Source organism: Ceratina calcarata, unplaced genomic scaffold, assembly GCF_001652005.2.
Source record: "Ceratina calcarata isolate Rehan_Ccalc_2016 unplaced genomic scaffold, ASM165200v1 scaffold312, whole genome shotgun sequence".
Classification (NCBI taxonomy): Eukaryota; Metazoa; Arthropoda; class Insecta; order Hymenoptera; family Apidae; genus Ceratina; species Ceratina calcarata.
The window spans coordinates 141742-151382 of record NW_017153779.1 but is presented as its reverse complement, the minus strand read 5'-3'; the positions used below and the strand labels follow the sequence as shown (position 1 = coordinate 151382).

The 9641-nt window shown below is 36.9% G+C and overlaps 3 protein-coding genes across 3 annotated transcripts; 2 read left to right on the top strand and 1 right to left on the bottom strand.

The window, feature by feature from the left end:
- The first annotated feature begins 201 nt into the window (after positions 1–201).
- Positions 202–3735, top strand: LOC108624542 (ribosome biogenesis protein BOP1 homolog). Its single transcript, XM_018023934.2, has 8 exons — positions 202–312; positions 514–1374; positions 1479–2157; positions 2226–2435; positions 2499–2776; positions 2842–2941; positions 3013–3208; positions 3285–3735. Exons 1-8 carry the CDS (start codon positions 202–204, stop codon positions 3436–3438), a joined length of 2589 nt encoding a protein of 862 aa, XP_017879423.1. The 3' UTR covers positions 3439–3735.
- A 194-nt stretch (positions 3736–3929) lies between these two features.
- Positions 3930–6716, bottom strand: LOC108624543 (tRNA (adenine(37)-N6)-methyltransferase). Its single transcript, XM_018023936.2, has 3 exons — positions 6357–6716; positions 5778–6095; positions 3930–5697 (listed from the first exon to the last, which is right to left on the bottom strand). The coding sequence occupies exons 1-3, from the start codon at positions 6443–6445 to the stop codon at positions 4230–4232; spliced, it is 1875 nt and encodes a 624-aa protein (XP_017879425.1). The 5' UTR covers positions 6446–6716; the 3' UTR covers positions 3930–4229.
- A 1192-nt stretch (positions 6717–7908) lies between these two features.
- On the top strand, positions 7909–9564 carry LOC108624540 (hemolymph trypsin inhibitor B-like). The gene is made up of 2 exons (XM_018023933.2): positions 7909–8071; positions 9248–9564. The coding sequence occupies exons 1-2, from the start codon at positions 7987–7989 to the stop codon at positions 9406–9408; spliced, it is 246 nt and encodes an 81-aa protein (XP_017879422.1). The 5' UTR covers positions 7909–7986; the 3' UTR covers positions 9409–9564.
- Positions 9565–9641: the final 77 nt, after the last annotated feature.

The window sequence follows — 9641 nt, the reverse complement described above, 5'->3', positions numbered from 1 at the left end:
AATCTACGGAGTTCTACGGAATATTGAGCTTTAAAGCTATAATAAATAAATTTATTTACGGATTTTCAAAAATCTAAGTTGGCAACGGCAACACTGACATATAATACATACATATATGTATATACAGCAGAATACACAAATATACACTGAAGACTGAACTGAAGCGTGTATGAGCTACACGCTGCACATGTGAAAAGAAAAATGAAAGATCAAAAGAAAATTTTAAAAAGAAAGACGAGTAACAAACAAGTTGATAATAATGCTAAAGAAGAAGAGGAGAACTCAGCGAAATATGTATCCGAGGCAGAATCGGTAATTTCCTTTTCATCCTAATCTAACCTAAACTATACAAATAATGTATAAAAAATTCTTTACCAGACCTTTAATGATTTCAAGAATATAATTCTATAATAAGAGAATTTATTGTTTGACAATTTTAAACATTTATATTGTTATATAAATTACATAATAAACATTAATTGACGTATAAGGGTGTATTTGTATTTGATTTAGGATTCAGGCACCGAAGATTTATTATCCATAGAGGTGAACAACAATGATGAGAGCAGTGATGAAGAAATAAATGAAAATGAGGATATTCCTGATTCAGACACAGAAAAGGACCCAATAGTCTTCCAATCTGATGATGAAGATGAAGAATTAAGCTTTGAAACAGATTCAGATGATCTTGGTTTAGATGAAGATTACTCTGAAGATGAGAGAACTTCTCTAAATGCAAGTGATGAAAGTGCAGGTGAAAGCACTGAAGATGAAAATGAAGATTCTGAAAGTGCTTCAACATCTAAGGATAATAAAACAAAGAAAAATGAATCATCTTTATCTAACATTAACGATAAAGATGTATCTAGAACTAGTAGGCAGAACAAATCAGTTCCAAAGAAATCGAATAACTCAGATCAAGTAAGTGTTTTTAAAACTGCGCAGAGAAGTAAAATAGAAGGGAAGAAAAGTTCAAAGAAAAATGTAGAGAAAGCGAAAGAAACTGAAATAAAGAAGAGTACTACCTCAAGTAATGAAAAGGAAGATAAGCCAGTAGGAAGTCAACAGGTTGATGAATATGAGTATGACAGTTCTGATGAAGAAGATATTCGTAACACAGTTGGAAACATACCGATGAAGTGGTACGATGATTACGATCACATCGGTTATAATTGGGAGGGTAAGAAAATTATAAAACCACAAACAGGTGATCAGTTAGACAATTTCTTGAAGAGGATGGAAGATCCTGATTTCTGGAGAACAATTAAAGATCCTCAGACCCAGCAGAATGTCGTGTTGAGTGAAGCCGATATAGAATTAATTACAAGAATTCATAAACAAAAGATCCCCGATGTGACCTTTGATGAATACGCTGTAAGTGTATAATTTGAACTAGAATCTATTTTCACTTAAATCTTCCAATATCTTGTAATCTAATTCGTTGTCTAAGTTTGTTCAAAGTCATTCCTTCCTTACAGCCTTGGGTGGACTGGTTCACTTCAGAAGTAATGAAGACTCCATTACGCAAATTTCCTGAACACAAGCGCTCATTTCTACCATCGAAATCAGAAGCAAAGAAAGTATCAAAGTTGGTTCACGCACTTAAAATGGGGTGGATGAAATCAACCGCTGAACTAGAAAAAGAGAAACAGGAGAAGAGGAGCCAACCGCAATTCTACATGTTGTGGCAATCGGATGATCAAGCGGAAGAGATGCGTAGAATACACAAGCATATAGCAGCGCCGAAAAGGCATTTGCCTGGACACGCCGAGAGTTATAATCCTCCACCGGAGTATCTGTTTGACAAGAGGGAGTTGAAGGAATGGAACAAATTGCAAGTAACGCCGTGGAAAAGGAAATTGCACTTCATACCGCAAAAATACAATTCGCTTCGCGAGGTCCCTGCCTATCCTAAGTACATCAAAGAGAGATTTCAGAGATGTCTGGATCTGTATTTGTGTCCTAGAGCATTGAAAATGAGATTGACGATAGAGCCTGAAGCCTTAGTTCCTCATCTACCCAGCCCAAAAGATCTCCAACCCTTCCCGACAACGATATCTATGATATTTAAAGGTCACACGGATATGGTGAGAAGCATTAGCGCAGAACCGATTGGACAGTATATCGCTTCCGGTGGTGATGATATGGACTTGAAGAGTGAGTTCATCTTTGTGTGCAAATGTAAAATATAGTGAATAATTACGTATGACAATAATTTCTTACAGTATGGGAAGTGGCGACTGGTAGATGCGTGAAGACAATATCGTGCGGCGGGGTAATTAGATCTGTTGCATGGTGTCCAAATCAATCTTTATCGCTTATAGCGGTAGCTGCAGATAAGAAAGTCTTTTTGATAAATCCTGGAGTTGGAGATCATTTGATTACCAACAAAACAGATCAGTTACTCGAAATAATACCGCAAAGCGACGTTTTAGGTATTTTAATGCTTTGTATAATTTAACTCGCTATAATATTATTAATGCACATTCTCTGTACAGTAAGCGAAAGAGTGAAAACTGCAGTTCAGTGGGAGCAAGCTGAGGGCGAGAATCGGTCGAACGGTATTAGGGTAATTTTAAATCATTTCAAAACAGTAAAACAAGTAACGTGGCACGGGAAGGGCGACTACTTTGCCACTGTGATGCCTGATGGGCAAAATAGATCCGTCTTGATAAATCAATTATCGAAACGAAGATCTCAATTACCGTTCACTAGATCGAAAGGTTTAATACAGTGCGTCCTGTTTCATCCAATTAGGCCATATTTATTCGTAGCCGTAAGTGAAAGCGAATATAAAGTCAAACATCGAATTTCAAATATATAACAATAAAAAAATTCCAGACTCAACGACACGTGAGGATATACGACTTGGTGAAGCAAGAAATGGTGAAAAAATTGTTATCAAATTCCCAATGGATTTCAACGATGGCTATACATCCTGGTAATGTACAAATTATGCACACTTCCATTATCTAGTTATATTATGTTCGATATCTATTTCTATGCTCTCAGGCGGTGACAATGTTTTGGTGGGCACCTACGATCGCAAGATGCTTTGGTTCGATCTTGACTTGAGCACGAAACCTTATCAGACGTTGCGTTTGCATGGCACGGGTGTCCGCGGCGTTGCGTTCCATAAACGGTATCCTCTGTTCGCATCCGGGGCTGACGACAGGGGCCTCATCGTTTCTCATGGAATGGTGTACAAGTAAAATGACTTACATACGCAATTATTTCACGTGCTATTATTAAGCGTGTACTATTTATTTCACAATGCATTTCAGCGACTTGTTGCAAAATCCATTAATCGTACCACTCAAGAGATTGTGCGATCACGAGTCTTACAACGACTTTGGCATATTGGATGTGATGTTTCATCCCATTCAACCCTGGGTATTCTCTGCGGGCGCTGATTCGACGATACGAATGTACACTTGAACCGTACGCGCATTTATTGGTACAATTAACAAGTATCTCTTAATGCGTTTCTTAACGCAACAATTTTTTTTTTATCGTGTGTAAATCATTGTACAAAGTTTTAGTGGACAATTTTTTACGCGACTATCGTGAAAGTTGAAATAAAGATATTTTGCGTAATGTAACTCTTTGCGGATGTTTACAAATACTAAACGTATAGGAACTTTTACATCGCAAGCAATCATGCGATAATCACGATAAGAAAATTATAAATATTTCATGGAAAGATAATAAAAAATGTTATCTATTTTCACAAAATCCACAGGGTATTTGCTAAAAGTTGAACTAATTTCTATTCACATGAAATGAGTTTAAAGAATTATACGAGTACAGATTATTCCTGTTAATAGAGTTATTAATATACATAAAATAAAAATGCAAATAAGATATAAAACATATAATGAAATAAAATTCTATAAAGTCGGATGTTTGTATGAAGTAAAAAAAGTTTGTAAATTTTTCTTGACCATATATTAGTTGAGACTATATTGCACTTGATAGGGTAGCAGATTCAATTGTAAATTGTAAATTGCAAAGGAATTTAATACTTACAAGTTACGAGATATTGTATATTCTATATCATCGATATTAAATGAACAGTAAATATCCCATAATCTGTAGATAAAATTTCAAATAGTATTTTCCAAAATTTCATGACAATGGAAGATTTCTATGAACGTATAAATTAAGTTTATCAGTAATGTCAATTGAAAAATATAATGCAACATACACGTGTACACACAATAGAATGTTTAAGGTGGAGGTGGTGAGTGACCTAGACACTGCCACTCCGGTTCACCACATTCGCAAATGCGGCCGGCGTGTCTGACTTGAAACACTGTGACCATGCCATTGTTATCATCAAATCTACAGGTGATATGTAGATCGTGTATTAAGAAAGTATAAAATTGACTACCCCAACGTTGCCGCAGATACACCGATCTAGGATCTTCGCGAAGCACATGCTCAATTGCTACCTTCTGGTCGTTTATCTTAGTCTCTAGAATTTCGTTTAACTGAATCCGAGCGCGTTCATTGAATTCCACACAGAGAGGCGTTCGAGGTCTTGATATCCAGTCCGGGATCCTCACTTCTGTGGAAGCGTTTACTTCCGTCTCTCTGTTCTCCACGTTCCTCGGCTCGGGAGTAAACACGGGACCAGTATCCCCCGTGCTATCAGGGAAGCTGTTGTTCGACGTAGTTCTTATCACTTGATTCGGTAAAGCCTGTGAGGGAGTAAGTATCTGCGGTTCCAATCCCTCCTCCCCATCGGGAGCTTCTCGCACGCCCATTCTAATTGGAGAATTGTCTACCCTCGAGCTCAACGATCTTCTATGAATTAAATCTATATCGGTACCGCATACGGTATTTGGTCCATCGGCTCCGTCGAGCAATCTGGAGCGAGAAGCATGGGTTTCCGTGTAATTGGAACTCACGTTTCTTGATCCATACGTCGCTTCAACGTTGCTGCGAGTTACGCTAATGTTTTGTAATCTATGGTTAATATCTGATAAACTTTCGGGTTGCCGTTCTAAATGAGACGCCGGCAGTACGTTGTGCCCTGTCGTAGTTACCGTGAGATTCGATCTCGTCTCAACCGAAGTATCGGAAAATATATGAGGCGCTCTGTGCACATTCGATACATCTACGTTGTGCTGTGACGCGTTATTGTGCGAGTTAACATCGTTCAGTTCAGGGAAATGTCTGATACCGGCGAAGCTGTCAAAGTTGGAATTCCTTTGGAACTCTTCGGCTTGAAGCCTGAGAGCGATTTCTTCGTCTCTAGAGACGTCCGTCTCTTGACTCGTCTTGCTGCTTGTTTTCTTGTAATAAGATTCTGTAAGCAGACTCCTCGACTCATCTCCGCTGACGTTCCCACTAAATGTTTGATTCCTGCCAGTTTCTTCGATACACTCGAACGCGACGTCTAAATTCGACTCTTGCGATCTGTCTCGCAGTTTCTCGAAAAACAATGGGCTGTCGTACTTCGGTATATATGGTTTTATATCTAGCACAGGTGTCTGATCGACCATGTCCACGCCTTCGAAGTAAATCGTGTGATTCTCTATGCTCGTGATCTTGACTAAACTCAAACCGATTGGACACGGACGATGTGGGGAACGGGTGGAAAATACCCCGGTCTTCGTACCGTTTAATCTGGGTGGTGCAACTTTCGCGCGGACGTGTGTAGAATCGTTTCTATGAAAATAGAACAGGACCCTGTTGAAAATTAATTGTTTGTTAATTATATATAAATCAGTAGATTTAGCACGTATAGCATCTTTTATCAATCTTCTTACCACATATGTGAAAAATCTTGTAATCCTTCAAGTGCATGATCAGGATTAGTAAGTACAGAATTATATAGCAGTAACTTTCCTGGCATCTCGCCACATACTCCTGTCTGCCTAGGTGTGCCTCGCTTACTTGAAAACCAAGTAGATATCACACCAATAGATTTTAATTTTATAGTATCGTCATCTGTACTTGTGCTAGGTTTCACATCATCTGGACCTTTAACTTTTGCTACAGATGATCCATTTTTATATGATTCTAGAAGTTGCTTTATAGCATCCACATCCTTCTTATAGATGTGTCTAAGTCTTATTATCTGCTGCCTGTAACAATTAAAAGGCCCAATGGTCGATATTTAAATGTAATACTCCGCCATGGAAAAAATAAATAATTAAAATATTACATTTATATATTCGATACAAATCGTTATACGCATACGTGCAAGCATATATGTGGCTGTACGCGTCAAATTTACAGCTATGCACAAAACAGCATGTTTGAATAAAACTTGTTGATATCTTTTCGCATACTATCGGTTTTTGAATTCGCGAGGACAGAACATAACGGAAAAACAGAAACGATACCTCAAATTGTTTATCTCCCTCCTGGCGATGTTCAACTGACTGACTAAGTATTTTGTGTTTAAGTCGAAATTTTGACATGCAGGGTCCATTACTTCGAGCGTTATCACCGGTCAAGTCCGTCAAGTGGAAGCGAGTGAATGATGCATGAGGATATGAGATATGAGAGTTCTTCTGCCGGGATTTCGTGATTCCCGTACAAGTGCTGCACCAAAAGGCCAACTCTCGAAAGGATTCCTCCGTAGCATATACAAAAACCTATATTTAGTAGGAATCTATCCTGTTTTCATCACCGAGACGAGAATATACTGAGCATGTCTCATGCTTCATGTATACATGGTTCATGCTTCGTGTATTGTTTGCATGGTCATGTGAGCATGCGCTTATCTATCTACCTACAGGGTGTCCCAAAACTAGTGTAAGGAATTTTAATGGGAGGTTCCTGACATGCTTTTAAACAACATTTTCCTTTGCGAAAAACTTGTCCGAGACGTGGTTGAGGAGTTATTAACAAAAACACCGACCAATCAGAGCGCTCGGTTCGCGCGCGCTCCGGCTCGGGAGCGTTGGCTCCGATCCGGCCGGCCGGCCTTTCACGCGTTCGAACAAGCGCTTCGCTCAGTACGAAGCGTTTAACAAACTACATGAATAACAATGCAAGGAAATTGTTGTTCGTGCATTATTATGAATAACAATTAATACACTTAATCGTTATTCACATTCAATGGATGGAGAAATGATAGATTGTTGATAATTGATGGATGATGATAGGATAAACGATAAAAATGACAGTGTAAGTGTTTGAAAATTTTGAAAAGTGAAAAGTGACAGTGGTTTTATTAAGTTGAGTTTGTGTATAAAAATCAATCGGCTGCTTTCAAAAACGTGTATTGATAGGACGTAGGAGCAACAATCTTAGTGTGTTAAAATTTTTAAGAGTGACAATGATCGATTTTTTAAAACAGTAATTAGCCGTTTCCTCAGATCTGGGCTTGTGAACGGCAGGTCTAAAAGACAACGCATTTCTACAATAACAATGTCCTTTGGGCTTGCCGTTCGCAATTCAAATCGTACGTATCTATTTCTTAAGTGGCTTAATCGCTTTGACCCGTACTTTTGGTTCTCGATCTCCCAAGTTTCGACAAAATTTGACTGGGACCCCTCGAAGTCCGGCTTTTACATGCTGATAGTACATGCTGTAAGCTTGATTTTCGGCTCTGGTACATCCGGCAAATTATCACGGCTGGCTTGAAAAACCTTGCGTCGGATCGCATTGCACGTTCTGTGGAAATTTACGATTATGGAACCCGTTTACAGGTCACATCATGCCCGATACTTCACGTACAACAGAATCACATTGTTATCGCAAAATCGTTTGTTACCTTGCTATAACATATTGTTACTGATCTGATTAGAAACGAAAATACTCAGCAGTTAGGTGTCCGTGTACGCTCACTAAGTAAATACACATAGTAGAGCGATAATACGATTAGGTGAGTACTTCACGTAAATCCCCTACTACAACTGCCAACAATCTATATAAACCGCGTCCGGGTTCGAAGCGTTACTGTCAAAACTTAAGCCTTACGAAGTCACGCTGCAAACTCCGCGTTCGATAATAATTCGAGGAAAAATGAATGCTAAAATCGTTGCGTTGCTCTTATTAACAGTTTGTTACGCAGTCATGATGCATCAAGTATCAGCAGCTATCGGACCACGTATGTAATTCTTTTATTTATCAGTGAGTCATAAATAAATTGGAGTTTTGTGTAGAATAAAACATCTATCATATCTATTTACAAAATTTGATTTGGATTGAAATTTCGTTCGTCATTTAAGCATTTAATTTTTGAGTTTCTGAATACTTTTATACATTACATCATTTGTTATTTACGCATATTTAATGTTTTTCTAAATCCATCAAGTCCAAAGTTTATTTGTGATAAACACATTTCTGTTTTACTAGAAAATATTGTACTATTGTTAATATTGAATTAGTTGAAACATTTTGAATAACTTTGTACACTCGGTTTATAGTTGAAATATAATTATTAAAAAAATGTATGAAAACAATTCAGAACAAACTAATCAGAGAGCTCGGAATGTATGAATCTCGTTAATCGTTTTTGTCAACATAGAAAAGCACAGTCGAAAATTGTAATGTATTTGATTTTTATTCAGTAGATTTTAAATAGACTTTTAAAATAAAATATTTTATGCGAAGGTCTTAAATAAAATATTCTGAGATATTACTTTTAATTATAGTACATCATATATTGAAATTAAACTATTAAACTATGAATTTTGCTTTCCTTTGTTCTCAACGACAAGTCTACAATCGGATTAATAATACAATAAAATCACACTTATGATAATTAAATTGTGCAATTACTTAACAAGGTGTTAAACAACGTGTAAAAGTAATTGATGAGTTATTCGAATCAAATACACGTTGTACGTGTATTCTACAGAATCTGTTACGTTTAAAGAAAATGATACTGGATAAGCAGCAACCTAATATTATATTGATTAATCGTTATCTTTGATAGTAATGCGTATCTATCAGTGACCCTCGCCTAGATCTGTTTGCGAAAAGTAATTTCGAAACAGATAATCTTCAGCTTGACTCAGCTTCCAAAGATTTCGTACTTCGATTTTTCTACGTATTATTATTTTATGCAAGTTAATATTATTCTGTAGCCCCGAGTATACTTCGAACTTCAATTATTTGCACAGTGGTCTGACCAGCGAGTTCAAATGTCTATGCTACGTCAATAAATGTTTATACAATTGTTCAAGCCATTTACTCAATTGATATTCAAGAATTTTGCTGCTCTTTCCATTTGTTAACATTTAGGCTTTAGATCTTATAATGCATATTTTTTTGTTGACAGAGTGTCTTTTGCCACTGGAACGTGGTCCATGTAGAGCGTTTATACCAAAGTACGGGTACAATCCGGAAACGAATAAATGCGAGCTATTTGAATACGGAGGTTGTCAAGGAAACGAGAACAATTTCCAGACCCTTGACAGTTGCAAGCAAGTTTGTTTTTGATCATTGAGAAACGTATGAACATAACGACTGTTTTTTATGGAAAATTGTAATACATGATAAATGTACATAAATTATGTACAAAAGTTTGTAGATGATTTAAATTAAGATTGTACATACGAAATGGAATAAATTTAAATGTCCAATTTGTGTAAATAATATTAAAAACAAATTTCTGTTTAGATACAACAAATTGTACTTCATAATAAATTTTATTTAAATATAACTTTCTGAGT